Source organism: Erpetoichthys calabaricus, chromosome 5 (genome assembly GCF_900747795.2).
Source record: "Erpetoichthys calabaricus chromosome 5, fErpCal1.3, whole genome shotgun sequence".
NCBI classification, from domain to species: domain Eukaryota; kingdom Metazoa; phylum Chordata; class Cladistia; order Polypteriformes; family Polypteridae; genus Erpetoichthys; species Erpetoichthys calabaricus.
In genome coordinates, this window is record NC_041398.2 from 68,357,371 (window position 1) to 68,375,547 (window position 18,177).

General features: G+C 37.0%; 1 protein-coding gene across 6 annotated transcripts in view; it reads right to left on the reverse strand.

Moving 5' to 3' along the window:
• Positions 1-8,025: 8,025 nt before the first annotated feature.
• rnf4 (ring finger protein 4) overlaps positions 8,026-18,177 on the reverse strand; it is a 69,368-nt gene continuing 59,216 nt past the window's right edge. For all 6 annotated transcript variants that reach the window (XM_051928403.1, XM_051928404.1, XM_051928402.1 and 3 more), the window contains 2 exons: positions 11,543-11,594; positions 8,026-9,957 (listed from right to left, as the gene is read on the reverse strand). In XM_051928403.1, coding sequence (XP_051784363.1) covers positions 9,808-9,957; positions 11,543-11,594 — 202 coding nt within the window. In that variant the 3' untranslated portion in view covers positions 8,026-9,807. The remainder of the gene's footprint in view (positions 9,958-11,542; positions 11,595-18,177) is intronic.

Here is an 18,177-nt window from a genome sequence, read left to right on the forward strand (position 1 = left end):
CCTCCCTGCAAAATCTATACAGAAGCTACAGTATATTCAGACCTTACCGCTAGAGTCCTCACCCACACAAAGCGTTTTGCTCACATCTCCCCTGTTCTCTCCCAGCTTCACTTGTTACCGGTTCAATCAAGGATTAAATTCAAGACTCCGCTTCTCGCCTTCAAAGCCCTACATAACCTTGCCCCCCTCTACCTCACTCAGCTACTAGCTCCTTACACTCTCTCAGGTCCTCGAGCAGTAATCTCCTTACTGTCCCACGTACCAGACTCTCCACCTTGGGAGGCAGGTCCTTCAGTGCTATAGCCCCTCAACTCTGGAACTCTCTTCCTCAGTCTCTTCGAGATTGCTCCTGTTTCTGCACTTTTAAAGCGCAACTGAAAACTTTCCTCTTTTTTTTCAAAACTTTTGTCATCTGTGTAATTTTTTTTTTACTCTGTATGTAAAGCAACCTTGGGTTTATGAAAGGCACTCAATAAATGTAACCTATTATTATTATTATACATTCCTGTTCCCTTTAAATAATTTTAATTTCAGATTCACCTGTGCTGGCGCCCGCTCTGCTCACCATTAACAGTATGTATTCAGATACAATTACGAAAGCAAAAGCCACAGAAAAAGTCATATAAAAAAAATAACACAAAGCATTTAGAGGTAAACAAAAAATACAAATATGTCTTAAAGTTCTATAAATGCATATCCGTCACCACTGCACTTTTTTAAATGCAAACAAAAGAGGAAAAAAGGGGATCAGCTAATTAAACACGACAATCAATTAAAGGTAAAAATGGCTGACTGAGAAACCAGTTGGAACCAACTCCTACAGCTACAAGGAGCCCCCAGAACTGAACTTTAGATCCACCGTGCTAAGTGAACACAGTGAGAGCTATGCAAGAATACTTGCCTTTTATGTCAAATTTGTTCACTGTTGGTGTCGGAACACGTCAAGGCTGTGTCTTGTCACTGCTCCTTTTTGTGATTTTCATAGAAATGACCAGTTGGAGAGGCCATTGGTAGCATTGTTGCTTTATTTAGAGGATGATGTCCTATTTGATACATCGGACTGCTACCTTATGAACTCATCCAACACATCTGAATGATTTGCTGCTGAGCGTGAAGGGGCAGGGATGAGGATCAGCAACCTCCAAATCCGATGTTATAGTTTTCTGTTGGAAAAGAGTGGATTGCTTTCTTCTGGTAAGGGTGGGGAAAACTGTCTTTAGTGGAAGAGATCTCGGGAACTTGTTCACAAGTAATGGAAGAAGGAAACATGAGATTCACAAGCAGATTAGGGCAGTACCAGCCTGTGGTGGTTAAGTGGGATTCAAGTCTAAAGACAAAACTGTCTATTTCTTGGCTGATCTACATCCCTGTCCTCATCTATGGTCATGAGCTGTGGGTAATGACCAAAAGAATGAGATTGTGAGTGCAAGCATCATAAATGAGGCTCAGCTCAGCAATTCGTGAGAGTCTCGCTAGTCAAAATTCTTATGGCGGATTCAGAAAGTGTTACGACCCTTTCATGTTCTACACACAGCACTGAGTTGCCAATTTCATTTTAAACAGACATAACTGCCATTTTTGCCCATCAATATATAATCTATAGTAACCAACAAAAACATGTTTTCAGAAAGATTTGCATATATTTTCTAAATCAGAGTACTAAACCAGGACACCAACACACAATGCTTCACCATAGGGTCGGTATTAGGCTGGTGATGGCCAGTGCTTGGTCTTCATTTGACATATTTGTGTCAAATCAGACAAGTGAAACTTTTTTCTCATGCTGTCACGAGTCCTCTAAATGCAATTTAGCACACTCCAAGTGGGAGTTGGCCACTCTACCATAAACGCCTGATTGATCGAGTGCTGCTGAGACTGTTACCTTTTTGACAGGTTTTCCTACCTCAGCAAAGGACTTTAAAAATTCTGTTAGAGTGACCAGTAGGTTCTTGGTCATCTCTCTCTGACCACAGCCCTTCTTGCCTAGTTACTCTGCTTGGACATTCAACCAACTCTAGGAAGTATCTTGGTGGAGCCACCTTCTTCCATTTCACACTAATCAAAGCCGCTGTACTCCTGGGAAAATCTAAAGCTTTGCAAATGGCTTTAACCTTTGCCCCGATATCTACTTCATAACAATCATATTGCAGAGGTCTACAGGGAGAGTCGTTTGGACTTCAAATCTTGGTAATAGGGTTGGGTGGTACAGACTTAAATTGATATTGTGATTATTTTGACTCAAAATTCAATATTCTATATTTCCTATTTCTCTGCATGTTCTCAAAACAGTAATGATTGGAAGACAGCACCATATAGACATACAGTAATGGCCAAACATTTTGGCAGTGACACAAATGTGTTTTTACAAAATGTGCGGCTTCAGGTTTTGTGGTGGTGATTCACATTGCTATTATATTATAGAGTAGAGTGATCAGACACATTAATTCATTGCAAAGAGCTTTATTAGCATAAAAAGTTAACTATCACAAAAAACAATTTTCACTTATTTTGGCCCTGGCACAAAATGATAGGCTAAAAGTGTCAAGCAAGCCCCAGGACCTTCTCCTCCGGAGGAGTCAGCTACAGAGTCGTGATGCCACCAGTGCAGAGCTGTAAAATTATTTTTTTTGGATGAATCCTACTTCCCACTGTTAGGGACATCTAAAAAATTGATTGTCTGGAGAAGGAAATGGTGAACACTACCATGAGTCCTGTATTGTGCCAACAGTGAAGCATCCTGTTATAATCCATGTGGTGGGTTACTTATCATCCAAGGGAGTGGACCCACTCACAATTCTGCCCAAGAACACTGCCATAAACAAAGAATGGTATCGAAACATCCTCCAAAAGCAACTTCACCCAGCAATCCAGGCCCAATTTGGTGATTATCCACCATGATGGAGCACCAAGCCACAAGTCAAAAGTGATAAAGTGGCTCGGAGATCATAACATTGAGAGTTTGGACCCATGGCCAGGAAACTCCCCAGATCTTAATCCTATTGAGAACCTGTGGTCGGTTCTCAAAAAGTGGGTGGACAAGCAGAAGCCTACAAATTGTCATCAACTCCAAGCACTAAAAAAGCAAGAAATGATTCACCATCAGTCAGAATTTGTCTCAGAAGCTGATATCCAGCATGCCACAGGAAAACTGTGGAAGTTACGAAGCAGAAGGGTCAACACTGTAAATATTGACTCTTTACATAAATTTAATGTATTTGCCAATAAAAGCTTTTGGAACTTATGAAATGTTTATAATTGTTCTTCAGTATACCATAGAAACATGTAAAAATGATCTGAAAATGCTGATGCAGCAAAGTTTTCAAAACACATTTGTTTTGTGTCACTTCAAAACTTTTGGCCACTACATACATGTTTTCTATACAAAATACAAAACCTGACATTTTATCTCAACAATATAAAATACTAACAGAAAAGTTTTTTTAATTTAAATTGCATGAATATCCATGCCTCAAAGAAGCAGCTCAAAAATTGCTTTTATGGACAGTTTTGCTTTGTATCATCTCTGCTTATATTTAAGTTTTCATTGTGTGTATTGCATCTGTATCTGACAGACAGTAAGGAATGCTCTCAATACATTACTGCCCTAAGCACTGATAGTAATACAGTACATGTGCTCATGTATATTATACATGTACCATTTTATGATTTTCATCATTTGAAATGGTTCAAAATGATGTATTAGTATTATATGTGTGGTTTATCTTTTTTGTAATTTTTACCAGCATACCAAATACCACTTTTCCACCCGGGCAACTCGTATTTAGCATGCAGTGCTCGTAACATCTTCTGGAATCTTTATTTTTCTACAGTATAGATAAGTACTTTAAATGACTGGCGCCAGGTAAGAAGCTATAAGGGGCATTTAAAACTCCGAGGAGGTTTGTTGGACACAAAGCCATTTCAACTACCCAATGAAGCTTTACTTCTACTTTTAATCTAAAAACAGTACAGTAACATCTCCCTATTAAAATAAGGAACTATAAATTCACAAAGATTTCATGAATTGATATTTTATTATCCTACGATTGACATCTGCTCATAAAGTATATGGTTGTATATTTGATTTCCTCCAATAATCTTAATAGATACAAATATCACTAAGACAATGTAGTGTAACAACCCAGGGTCTAGGCCTGAGAAGGACATGCTAATCAGATGGATACGGGCTGTCAGAGGGGGTGAAAATATGTGGGGAAGCCAGCCATAAAACACACTCACACACAGACACCACACTTAGTCTGCGTGTCCCCACTGCCAAATCTCATCGGCCTTGGTGTATGTGGCTGCCAGCGAGCTTTGGAGGTGCTCACAGAGCCCAGGTGACCATGGATGAACAGGCATTAAAACAAAGCAGTCAGGGACTCATGGATCCATAGAAGACCTGTACGGTGTAGAGGAGCTGCCGAGTAAGGCAGTAGAGGGTTTAACTGCTTAAGAAACCAATGGCCCTTTTCAGTTTGTTACATTATTTATAAATGTTAATTCAAAATGAAAGCACTATATATTAAATATCCGCAGCAATGGGTTTGAATACTAAATAAGATATTTCATTTTTTTTAAAAATAAATTTGCTAAACTTTCTGAAAACATGTTTTTTCACTTTGTCATTATTGGTTATTTGGTGTAGAATGATGGACAGATAAGGCAGATTTATCTATTTAAAATTATATCTATAATACAATGAAGTGTGCAGAAAGTAAAGGGATCTGAATAATTTTTGAATCCATATATCTAATGGTAGAGGTATAAAAGTAAGGCTGTGAAAGCAGAAAGAATCAGAATCTTTACAGCATGGTCCATAAGAAGGTATTATAACATAATCAGTCATGGTAACAACAAAAAGAAAATAAAGAAGGGGAGAGAGTAATGTATGCAACAAATGGTACATCACTATATTGATCTACCACTTCATGCATCCAATAAAAGTGATCCAAGCAAGTGTAAATTCATTGACTGCTTATTTTACCTTGATGCCATCATGGTGAGCACATTAGCACAAAACATCACATTTCCTATGTGATTCAAGATATGCTGTGAAATTAGTACAATTTATTTATGTTTTCTGCATAAAGTTTATGAAATAGTATATATAAAGGCAAAGAGAGAAAGTTACGTAACACAGACTAATTAGAAGAATAGCACTTTAAATGTGAGATACAAGAAACAAGGTTCAGGCCTGAATTTGAATAATGGGGCAAAAGTTATTTCATAGAAAAGACCCAGAATTTTTACAGAGGAAGTGCCAAATGTAAAGGAAAGATGCTTGAGGAAAACTCAGAGCATGTCTCGGGAAAATGTCAACATATACTTATTAACTGCATTGTCATTAACTTTGAGCTTGGAATTCTGTGCTATTACGCTTAAACCCTAGTCTCAGGGTGACGTGTAATGCTATGCTTTATAGTGTTACATCAGGAAAACCCATGGGACAGTATTCTTCTGCCATCTAGTGGAAAAAATAACATCATACTTTCTAACACTTTATGGTAACTCATCGATATTCATGAGTGGGGAGGTGCCTTGAATGAAAAACAATGTCAAACAGAAAGCTGTCGAGGCAGTTTTAGAAAGAAATGAAAACTGAACCTTTGCTCAAAAAGAACAATAGTGACGACAACTGGGTGTGATATGTCCGGTGAATTTAGTCGTGTGAAGGTTCAACGTGATGCAACAGTAGCTGCATGACAAAAAGACAAAATAACTTTGACCAAGTGCAATGACAAACAAGAAGTTAGCGCCCTAAGTACTGTTCACAAAGCTGTTAATGTTTGTGTCAGGAAAAATGTGGAAATCACTAAGCCTTGCGCTGTAGTAGTCTGCAGTAACACAAGGGATCATGCAGGTCAAGTACAGACATTCTACCCTCTCATGAGCAAGCAACTTAAAAATAAGCGTGCTAAAGAACATGCTTCTACTGCAACAACAGGCTGTGCGTTGGTGACAGTGTCAAAACATATCACACAAAGGATATGTACTAAATCTGCATTATTACAACAGTGAACATTACACAAACCTTTTGAATTGTATTTAATGTTGATGTTTTGGTATTTATACTTTTTTTTAAATTTTTTTTAAACAAGTAATACCTTTTTTGTTGGGGGAAAAAAAGTATGGCTCGTTTTTCCTGGGGTAAACTTAATGCTATGGAGATTTTTATCTTAGACACTTTTGATATTCATGTATAAAACAAATTTGTAAAATTATTTTAAAATAAGGAAGAAGTTAAGGTAATTTTCTCTTGTGGGACTTATAATTTGAAAAAACAAAAGGAACAACAACCTATAACCCTTTCAAAGTTAGTTAAATTATATTATATAGCATCTGGTAAAATGCATTATTAATGATGCTGTTAACTGCAGGAAATAATTCTCACTTGGACAACAGGAGTCTCAATTAATCTATATACAGTATATAAAATCCCTATGTGCGTCCAGGTGTCCGTGTGTGGGTGTCTTCTGGTGAAGTGCGCATGCGTGGGGCACGGTGCTGTGCGCGATATTACTGTCAGAGAAAGTTAGAGGTGTTTTACGGAAATACAAATCAGTATTACTGCGAGAGGAAATTAAAGGTACACAATACAGTGACGCATATTATAGCCACATACAAGCCAGTATTACTGTCAGAGGAGATTAAAGGCATATTACCGACGCGCACACCTGTATTACCGCCAGATAAAATTAAAGGTATATTACGGACGTACAAGCCAGCGGACGTACAAGACGGTATCCTTCAATAAGGGCGCGCACAGGCATCCTTCAATAAGGGCGCTCACAAAAAGGCGATCCTCAAAAGGACGACCTCAATTGGGCGCAGCGAATAAAGGCGCTCGTAAATAAAGATCTGCACCTGTTACTCTTCACATATTCCAGAGCCATTTGAACTAAATTATCTACACGCCCTTATTGAATAGAGCCATACAAGACAGTATTACTGTCACAGAAAATTAAAGACACACAATACACGGCGGCAGCCCACGAAGAACGGTCAGCTCAGCAAGTAAACATCAACAAAAGAAAGGCTGAAAGAAAGAAAAATACGACCAACAAAAAGAATGAGGTCAAAGTCCCTTGCCATTTAATACAGACTGTTCCTACTAATGTTTATGCACTACTGTTCTAGCGCCCGTTATTGTAACGGGCTAAATGACTAGTTTAACAATAAAATTGCTTTATTTCAAAATTACTCTTTTTCATCAACTACCTTGCTCAATATAAATTTCTGCTGCTCCAAATTATAAGTTGTCAACATTAGTTAAATGTGCTGTTTAGGGTGGTTTGAGCACACAATACACTATCACATTCATGCCACAATATAAGACCAATTTTTACTGAATTAAGAATGTGTATTTTTTTGCTTACTTAATTCAACTGTTTATGATTTACTAACCATGTTTTCTGAAACACACATTGCCCAATGTTCTGATATAAAACTATACATGGAATCATCTCCAATTCAGGAAAGCTAAAGTTTGCAACCTGAATGAACTTCACTGTTCATTGGTCTCATTTGTTCAAGTTGTGCTACATATTGTTAGAACCTGTCCTGTTAATTATTTTCAGGCTTACAAAAATAACAAAAAAGGTTATCTGCCCTGCTAAAAAGGGTCTCCTATAGTACAAATTGTATTTGCTTGCCTCCTACACTACATATTATTAGCCTTGCTTTGGTGTTATTCTATTCTGTTTTGTTATGGTGGTATATTTCATTGGCATTGGCAAAAAGAAACACAAGTGGATCACTTATATAGAATATCATTGTTAAATAAAATATTTTTGCCTTACATTGGCATCACTGCTCATTGATCAGAACTGACAGTTAAAGAATTGCTTCTAATGTTTACATTGGAAGTAAAAAAAAAAAATTCAAAACAAGTTAATTAATCTAAATAGCACCCGGTATTCAGGTTTCTTCATTTCAAAAGTCAGCTGGTAAAGGCCATTATGAAAGATGACAGAAAATGTAGACTATTTATAAACAGTGACAAACTGATGACTAAGACAGAACCCAAACAACTTAACCCTTTTTATTTTTAATCCCACTGCATTTACATTTCTTTATAAAGACATGAAAAATACAAACACATTAGTAAAATAAAAGACAACTACAATCAAAACAAAAAACAAAGTCACATTTACAAAGCAACTAGTGGCTGGCATCTTTACTTGGAACTTTAACTTTTTTATTTTAAAGATTCATTACACATTTCAGTTGTGATTATATCTCAGTGATGTTTTGCACAGGAGAAAAAAATATATGTACAACATTCAAAAGAATTTGCATCAACTATAAATGGAACCAGACACAAATAATTTTAGATGAGCAAACAATATGAATTTTGAGACCATCAAATCAAGCAGCTGTAATTCAAATAAGATCGATGAAAAGACTGTTATATACAACTCTTAAAGGTTATTATTGCTTGCTAAGGCTTTAAACTGAGTCAGCTAAGGAGAAATGGTTTATAAAAATCGACCTCAGAGTTACTATGAAAGATTAATTTTGAAATATGGCATCTCTGTATTTCCCATAAACGCTACATTAGTTAAGCAAGTCAAAATTAAAACTAAATTTAAAGACAAATTTTAGGCATGTTTTAATGCACACAATGATACTGTCAAAAATCACATTCTGTATAACACCATTTCAAAATCCTGCTGTAAAATAAACAATCATTTTATTTTTGGATAAAAGATTTCATTAAACATACATCAATGAGTGGATCTGGATTTGTTATTTTGCTTTAATTATCAATTTAAATCCACCATAATTAACAAATGAATGGATAATCGTAAGAGAATTTTTATTTTGATACAAAAACTTGATTGTTTCAGCGTACCTACTGATGTAAGAGTTGTACATTAACAAATACCTTCTAAAATCATAATCCAGAGTAAGTCATGTTTTTAAATTGTAATCAAACTGTGAAAATACAAATACATGTGCAAAGGGTCATAAGGTAACTTAAGCTGGATTAAGTTATAAATACCCTGAAATAATTTAAGACCTTTACACAAGACCATAAGGCAAAGCACATGTGAATCTTGCTTTGAAGAAACAGAGGCTATTGCTTTAATGTTTCAAAGATGTAGGTACAAGATAAATTATAAGATAAATCTTTTGACATAAAGGTGTAACACCAATCACTACAATAAAAATGTATAACGAGTTAAATTATTCAAACAGCTGTACAGCTGAACTTGTCATGTTTTTCTTTTAAGGATTTTTGTTTCCCAAATTACAAATGTTTTGTGTTATCTTTCAAAATAAGTATATAAATACATAAAACTAAAAAAGCAAAATTAAGCAAATCCAAAGCCATATACAAATACCACCAGCAGTCAGGAATTCACAATTTGGTAATGCATTTCATGATGTCTGCTTCCAAAACTACGAATCTATACTGCCAAATAAGTGCTTCTAAAATGGTACTGGCCTTTTCTCCTTAACAAGAAAATATCACATTAACTGGAGGTGTTAACATGAAATTCGCATTAAGTAAAATATTTCATTAGTGACACATTTTATTTATATCATGAAATACATTAGCAAATGTGTGTCAGTCTATAAAAATGGCAATTATATCATAAAATGTTAAGGGTAAATATGACTAATTAAGCAAAGATTTTTGCAAATACAAAAATCCAACTATTTCAAAAATGGTGAGTACTGGAATATTCCAATTTTTCAGTTACATAGAACATTGTCAAAGTTCTGTTCCATAAATATCTTAAGTTACCAGCTCTGATAGTTTAATTTGTAAAGTTCTTGCCAGCAAGAAAAATATTGCTATATATAAATTGGATGGTACTGTTTGTGATTTAGCTTCATTCTGCAAGTAGGGCACGTGTGTGCTTGCTTGATTGCATCACGAAGACACTGACTGCAAAATAAGTGTCCACATTTTGTAGACACTAACAAACGTCCACTTTGAATAATCTAACAAAGAGGTAAATAAAAAAAAGACAACAATTAACTCAATCATCTCTTATTGTGCAATCATAGTATAACATACATTCAAAATGAGGTTATCCATGTTAAAAATAGATCCCTTCACTGTATATACACTGCATTCAGGAAAAAATGAATTTAAATGATTTTAGCCTAAGGCTGTATGCAGCATAACAAAATATAAAAAAGTGAAGGGATCTCAATACACTGGTGTATATATATATATATATGTGTGTGTGTGTGTGTGAGTGTGTATAATATATAGACACACACACATAATACTGTATTACTATATACTATATTGCCAAAAGTATTGGGCGCCCGCCTTTACACACACACAAGCTTTAATGACATCCCATTCTTAATACATAGGCTTTAATATGGAGTTGGTCCACCCTTTGCAGCTATAACAGCTTCAACTCTTCTGGGAAGGCTTTCCACAAGGTTTGGGAGTGTGTTAATGGGAATTTTTGACCATTCTTCCAGGACAGCATTTGTGAGGTCAAACACTGGTGTTGATCTAGAAGGTCTGGCTCATAGTCTCCGCATTGATTCATCCCAAAGGTGTTCTATCGAGTTGAGGTCAGGGCTCTGTGGAAGCCAGTCAACTTCCTCCACACCAAACACACTCATCCAATTCTTTATAGATCTTGCTTTGTGCACTGGTGCACAGCCATGTTGGAATAGGAAGTGGGCATCCACAAACTGTTCTCACAAAGTTGGGAGCATGAAATTGTCCAAAATGGCTTTGTATGCTGAAGCATTAAGAGTTCCTTTCACTGGAACTCAGAGGGCCTAGCCCAACCCCTGAAAAACACCCCACACCTAATTCCCCCTCCACCAAACTTTACACTTGGCACAATGCAGTCAGGCAAGTACCGTTCTCCTGGCAACCGCCAAGCCCAGACTTGTCCATTGGATTGCCAGGCAGAAAAGCGTGATTCGTCACTCCAGAGGACACTTCTCCACTGCTCTATAGTGCAGTTGCAGTGTGCTTTAAATCACTGCATCCGATGCTATGAATTGCACTTGGTGATGTAAGACTTGGATGCAGTTGCTTGGCCATGGAAACCCATTCCATGAAGCTCTCTACGCACTGTTGCTGAGCTTTTGGAGGTCTGTAGCTGTTGACTCTGCAGAAAGTTGGCGACTTCTACACAACAGCATGTGCTGCCCCCGCTCTGTGATTTTACATGGCCTACCACTTCATGGCCGACTTGCTGTTGTTCCCAATTGCTTCCACTTTGTTGCAATACCACAAACAGTTGACCGTGGAATATTTAGTAGCGAGGAAATTTCATGAATAGACTTACTGCACAGGTGGGATCTTATCACAGTACTACACTTGAATTCACTGAGCTCCTGAGAGCTACCTATTCTTTCACAAATGTTTGTAGAAGCAGTCTGCATGCCTAGGTGCTTGAGTTTTATACACCTGTGGCCATGGAAGTGATTGGAACACCTGAATTCAATTATTTGGATGGGTGTCGCAATATTTTTGGCAATATGTGTGTGTCAGTTGGGGGGTGGGGGTTTAAAGTAAAACATGCAAGAGTTCTTGTTCTTTACTTACCTCTGTATGAGAATCCATGCAGATTGGACAGATAATGTTTCCTGGTGTGGCCCTGTAAAAACATTATCAATTGTTTAATTTTGTGCAAGAAATAAGAGTAACGTGAACCCTAAATATTAAAAACAGAAACTGAGAAATTGTGTATGTACTGCATAAAAAATTAACACATTAAAAATTTCTGGGTTTTTTTAATACAACACCAAAATACGTATATTAAATTCGGTTAATTTGACTGTGCTTCATACTTGTTAATGAAGCAGCACTAAACGAATACAAGTCAATAGTAGTAGCAGTGTAGCAATGCCATGTAGCTATATTGTACACATATCTGTCTTATGTGTGCTGTTTGTTACTGCCTTTTCTTTCACACATTTAACGTAAAATGAGGTCTTTAACAATTTTTCTTAATTGATTTGTAACAACCTCTCTCATAACCTGCTACACAAACCATTTTGTACAACAACAATGCCTATCTTGATCACTGCATGATAATACTGTGGACACTTGTATCTTAAAGTCATGCAGTCTTGGCAACTATAACAATATAGCTCAGCTTATTACACTGTATCAAGCACAAAAGTTAGGAGTTTGCCTGCTGAAGTGAACATAATATTTTCAGACTCTTTTCTAATCCTTTTGAGTTCAGTGGAGATGCCAACTAGGATGTCACCACTGATGTAAACCAGAACATAAATAAGCATGATTAAGTTTTCTTTATATATTGATTACTCAAAAAAATATATAAAATACAAAAAAAAACACCTGAACAACCACTGAATTAAATGAACATGAGAATTTAAGGAAAATTGGGCTAAAATGTGGGTTTAGCAAAGAGGAGAATACAATCATGGCTCTAACTTACTATACATTCAAGAGGTTCATTATGTCTGTTACATATCTGTAATAGATCCGAATAATTTTATTGGATAACAAATTAAAAAAAAAAAAAAAAGTAATCAACAAAGCAAGGGATATACTTCTGCTCTTGCAGATACTACAGTAACTGCAGATATACAATGGATAGACAAAAATAACAAAAACACCTATTAATATAAAGGAACCAAAAGAGTATGAGCAGACTGTCTTTAAAACGGCTTCAATCTAATTTGGAATACTTAAATACTTATTTTTGTCCAGAATTATGTTTAGTGGGATACTGTAGCATTCTTCAGGAAGTTACTTGATGGGTGAAGGAGGCAGAAACATAGCTTGTACTCTGTGTTCCAGAACTAGAAATCAACCTTATATTACTCATTTTTGAAGCTGATTTTGTAATTTACTTTCTTCAAAGTTAACTTCTTTTTAATGTAGTGTTTGTTATTTTGTCCATTCTCTGTAATCAGATCTCAATTTAAATGTATAAAAATAAGCAACGCTTACAGCCCGCATGGAATCAACTGTAAATTTGTTCTGCACGTTTCAATAGTCTCTTTCATTTGGAAATGATCAAAAATTGTCCCAGTACAGCACACTAAAGGAAATTAATAATCTATTCCAGCTGTGTTCTCTACAGTTCAACTGAAGCATTTTGAGCAGACTGAATCAAAATATTTCTCGCGGGGTGCAATATCCAAACCTGTATACTCACCAGTACAGAGGATACGTTTTTAGGTATTATTTAAATATTTTATGTAACTGCACTAACCCAACCACAGGGGATGCACAAACCAGTGTGTTTCTTTGTGCTGGTCCCAAGCCCGGATAAATGGGGAGGGTTATGTCAGGAAGAACACCCAGTGTAAAATTTTGCCAAATCAATATGCGGACAACAATACAAATTTCCATACCAGATCAGTCGAGCCCCGAGTTAACAATGACTGCCACCAGTACTGTTAGCCAACAGGGTGCTGGCAGAAATTGGGCTACTGTTGGCCAAAGAAGAAAGAGGAGAAGAAGATGGGGGAGACGTGTCCAGAGGCAGGAGGAGAGGAGGAAAGTAAAGAGTGGAACTGAGGGTAGGAACTTTGAATGTTGGCAGTATGACTGGTAAGGAGAGAGAGAGAGTTAGTAGATATGATGGAGAGAAGGCAGGTTGATATATTGTGCGTGCAAGAGACTAAATGGAAGGGGAGTAAGGCCAGGTGGATCAGAGCTGATTCAAATCATTCTATCATGGTGTGGATGGGAGGAGAAATGGCGTAGGAGTTATTCTGAAGGAACAGTATGTCAAGAGTGTTTTGGAGGTGAAAAGAGTGTCAGGCAGAGTAATTATTATGAAGCTGGAAATTGGAGGTGTAATGATGAATGTTGTTAGTGCATATGCACCGCAAGTTGGGTGTGCAATTGGTGAGAAAGAAGAAATTTGGAGTGAGCTGGATGAAGTGATGAACAGTGTACCCAAGGAACAGAAAGTGGTGATTGGAGTGGATTTCAATGGGCATGTTGGTGAAGGGAACAGAGGTGACAAGGAGGTGATGGGTAGGTATGGTGTCAAGGAGAGGAACGAAGAAGGTCAGAGGATAGTGGATTTTGCCAAAAGGATGGACATGGCTGTGGTGAATACATATTTTAAGAAGAGGGAGAAACATAGGGTTATGTACAAGAGTGGAGGAAGATGCACACAGGTAGATTACATCCTATGCAGAAGAGTTGATCTGAAGAAGATTGAAGACTGCAAAGTGGTGGCAGGGGAAAGTGTAGTTAAGCAGCATAGGATGGTGGTCTGTAGGATGACATTGGAAATCAAGAAGAGGAAGAGAGTGAGGGCAGAGCCAAGGATCAAATGGTGGAAGTTAAATTTTCTTGATTAATGTTAAGAAAATAAATGATGGTCATTTATTGCAGAAGAATAAAGATAATGGCTACAATTACTCAAATAATATGCAGCAAGCTACTCAAATTGTAGACTGAGAAAAAATGTTATCCCATAAATATTTAGTACCCTAGTTGTTGATAAAATGCTCTGCCTAAAGTAAAAGAAAATTCAACAAAGGCTATATTTCTACATAAAATGAATTAATCTGATGTTATTTTAAAGTTTTTCATGTACATTTAACTGTATTACAAAGAGTTCTGTCTGTGGAATGATCTATGATTTCTGAAAAATGCAGACTCAAGATGGAAAAAACAACAACACTGAAACACAAATCAAGTGACAAGAATACATGTAGTGCTTGAGATTAATTAAATCCTTGATCATATTCTGCACTATAAACTGCGATACAATACACAATTGCTCTTTTCTTATAACTACAAACCGCATGGCCAACAGAGATGATAATTGTCCCTTGACTTTTCAATATTTTAACACATCTAAAAATACACAGTAACATTAGGAAAATAATTGGCATTTTACATATCAGTTGAAAGTTAGCAATCTGTGGGTTAGCTGGCAATTTGAATTAAAACTTGATCTTTTACATTTTCTATGTACGATATACAGTAGATTTTATACCTACTTGTCACTTTACCACTACTACCTGCTGGGGTTGAGGAGACACCTTCCGTTTGTTTTTGTTTTTTTTCGGGTTAAAAAAAATTACAATGCTATGATTCTTTATGCCTTCTTAAAATTCGTTAGAAAAGGTGATACTGATTTGTTTCTGGAACTGTGGTTTCATTTGCTAGCTATATGCATTTAAAGAAGCTTTGTTTTGGGTAATGTCTTATTTTTCTTATTTTCTATACTTTACTGTACACATTTGCATATACACAATGTGCAATAATAGTGTGAATGTGTCTTATGCCATTCAAGATGATTATTTTAAGGCTAGTTATCTTGGCTCTACATGTTTATTTGCTTATGAAAGAAATATATAGTATTAAAATAAATACAAATAAACATTGTGATAATAAAAGTAACAATACTGTATTGTGCTTTTAGAACATATGCCTTTAAAATAAGTGGTTAGTGAAAAGACTTGTGTTTTTCTTGCAAATAAATTTGCAAAATGAATCGTGTTTCACTTCCAGGAAAACATGCGTCATTTACACAGGAAATGTGGTGAGTTACTTTCTGGAATCATTTTCATGCATTAAGTCCACATGTGTTTGCCTTTAATTTAGTATTTAAATAAAAATCTCTAGTGACGAAGGGGAGTGGAGGAAATCAGTGGACTTGTTTCCTGTCATGTGAAGATACTCTGATGCCATTTCAGCTGTGTGTTGTGGTTCTTCTGGATTTATATCCCATAAATTATCACTTTGTTAATGATGACAAAAATCATGGTGATCGCAATCTTACAATAGAAACAAAAAAGAAACTCAGGGCACAATTTTACATGAAGTGTGCATATCCTTAACCAGGATAAGGTAATTGCCAGGCAATGGCAACTTTCCATGTACTAAGTTTGTGGAAAGAACATGGTTATGTACATGATTATGCATATAAGTGTGCCTTCATAAAAAAAAATAAATAAATAAACTGAATTGATTTTACCAGTGTGTGCCAGATTACAGGCATTACACAGCTGCTGAAAAGAACACAGGTAAACATGAAAGTGTGAGTAAGGCTTTAGGAAACAATATTCCTCATTTTCCACCAATAAATAACCCTTTAGAACCTTAAATTATTTTATTGAATTTTACATTATACAATTACTAAGATCAGTTTTACAAAACTCTATGAGAATTGAAGCTTACCTGTTTCGCTCATCATTACAATTCAGGGTTTCATAAGGCCTCCCTTAGAATGCAAAGCTGAAGCAATTTTCTTTGCCATGCTGCTGTATAATATTTTTCAAGTTTCTTCCATAAACCTTTTTTTGACTATGGCCACTTTTGTTCTTTTCCCTATCCAATTATCTCACACAGCCTCAATTATTTTAAGGTCACGCTCTAAGGCACCCTGTTTAATACTTTTAGTGTTCCAGAATAAGACGAACAAATCCAAGTAGATTTTAATTGTGTGCGTACTGTACTTTGTTTCTTTATCAGGTTGTGAACCAAATTAGATGCCAATAAAATTCAATCTATATTTCTCACCCATTATCATTCTGTCTATTTTGACCTGATCTCCTACATTGCTGGCTGAGATGGACAATAATACCATGACAATGCCGCCACCACCACCTCAAAGCAGGATGCACAAAGGAATCAATGCCCTTCTTTATACATTGGTATAACGGAACCAAAAATCTCAACTTTGCACTTATCACTTTGAAAGACTTGGGGTGTGCCCTAAGCAATAAAACCTTTATTGATCCAAGTACAGTGCATCCGGAAAGTATTCACAGCACATCACTTTTTCCACATTTTGTTATGCTACAGCCTCATTCCAAAATGGATTAAATTCATTTTTTTCCTCAGAATTCTACACACAACACCCCATAATGACAACGTGAAAAAAGTTTACTTGAGATTTTTGCAAATTTATTAAAAATAAAAAATTGAGAAAGCACATGTACATAAGTATTCACAGCCTTTGCCATGAAGCTCAAAATTGAGCTCAGGTGCATCCTGTTTCCCCTGATCATTCTTGAGATGTTTCTGCAGCTTAATTGGAGTCTACCTGTGGTAAATTCAGTTGATTGGACATGATTTGGAAAGGCACACACCTGTCTATATAAGGTCCCACAGTTGACAGTTCATGTCAGAGCACAAACCAAGCATGAAGTCAAAGGAATTGTCTGTAGACCTCCGAGACAAGATTGTCTCGAGGCACAAATCTGGGGAAGGTTACAGAAAAATGTCTGCTGCTTTGAAGGTCCCAATGAGCACAGTGGCCTCCATCATCCTTAAGTGGAAGAAGTTCAAAACCATCAGGACTCTTCCTAGAGCTGGCCGGCCATCTAAACTGAATGATTGGGGGAGAAGGGCCTTAGTCAGGGAGGTGACCAAGAACCCGATGGTCACTCTGTCAGAGCTCCAGAGGTCCTCTGTGGAGAGAGGAGAACCTTCCAGAAGGACAACCGTCTCTGAAGCAATCCACCAATCAGGCCTGTATGGTAGAGTGGCCAGACGGAAGCCACTCCTTAGTAAAAGGCACATGGCATCCCTCCTGGAGTTTGCCAAAAGGCACCTGAAGGACTCTCAGACCATGAGAAAGAAAATTCTCTGGTCTGATGAGACAAAGATTGAACTCTTTGGTGTGAATGCCAGGCGTCACATTTGGAGGAAATCAGGCACCGCTCATCACCAGGCTAATACCATCCCTACAGTGAAGCATGGTGGTGGCAGCATCATGCTGTGGGGATGTTTTTTCAGTGGCAGGAACTGGGAGACTAGTCAGGATAAAGGGAAAGATGACTGCAGCAATGTACAGAGACATCCTGAATGAAAATCTGCTCCAGAGCGCTCTTGACCTCAGACTGGGGCGACGGTTCATCTTTCAGCAGGACAACGACTCAAAGCACACAGCCAAGATATCAAAGGAGTGGCTTCAGGACAACTCTGTGAATGTCCTTGAGTGGCCCAGCCAGAGCCCAGACTTGAATCCGATTGAACATCTATGGAGAGATCTTAAAATGGCTGTGCACCGACGCTTCCCATCCAACCTGATGCTGAACCTGAACCTGGTGCTGCAAAGAGGAATGGGCGAAACTGGCAAAGATAGGTGTGCCAAGCTTGTGGCATCATATTCAAAAAGACTTGAGGCTGTAATTTCTGCCAAAGGTGCATCGACAAAGTATTGAGCAAAGGCTGTGAATACTTATGTACATGTGATTTCTCAGTTTTTTTTTTAATAAATTTGCAAA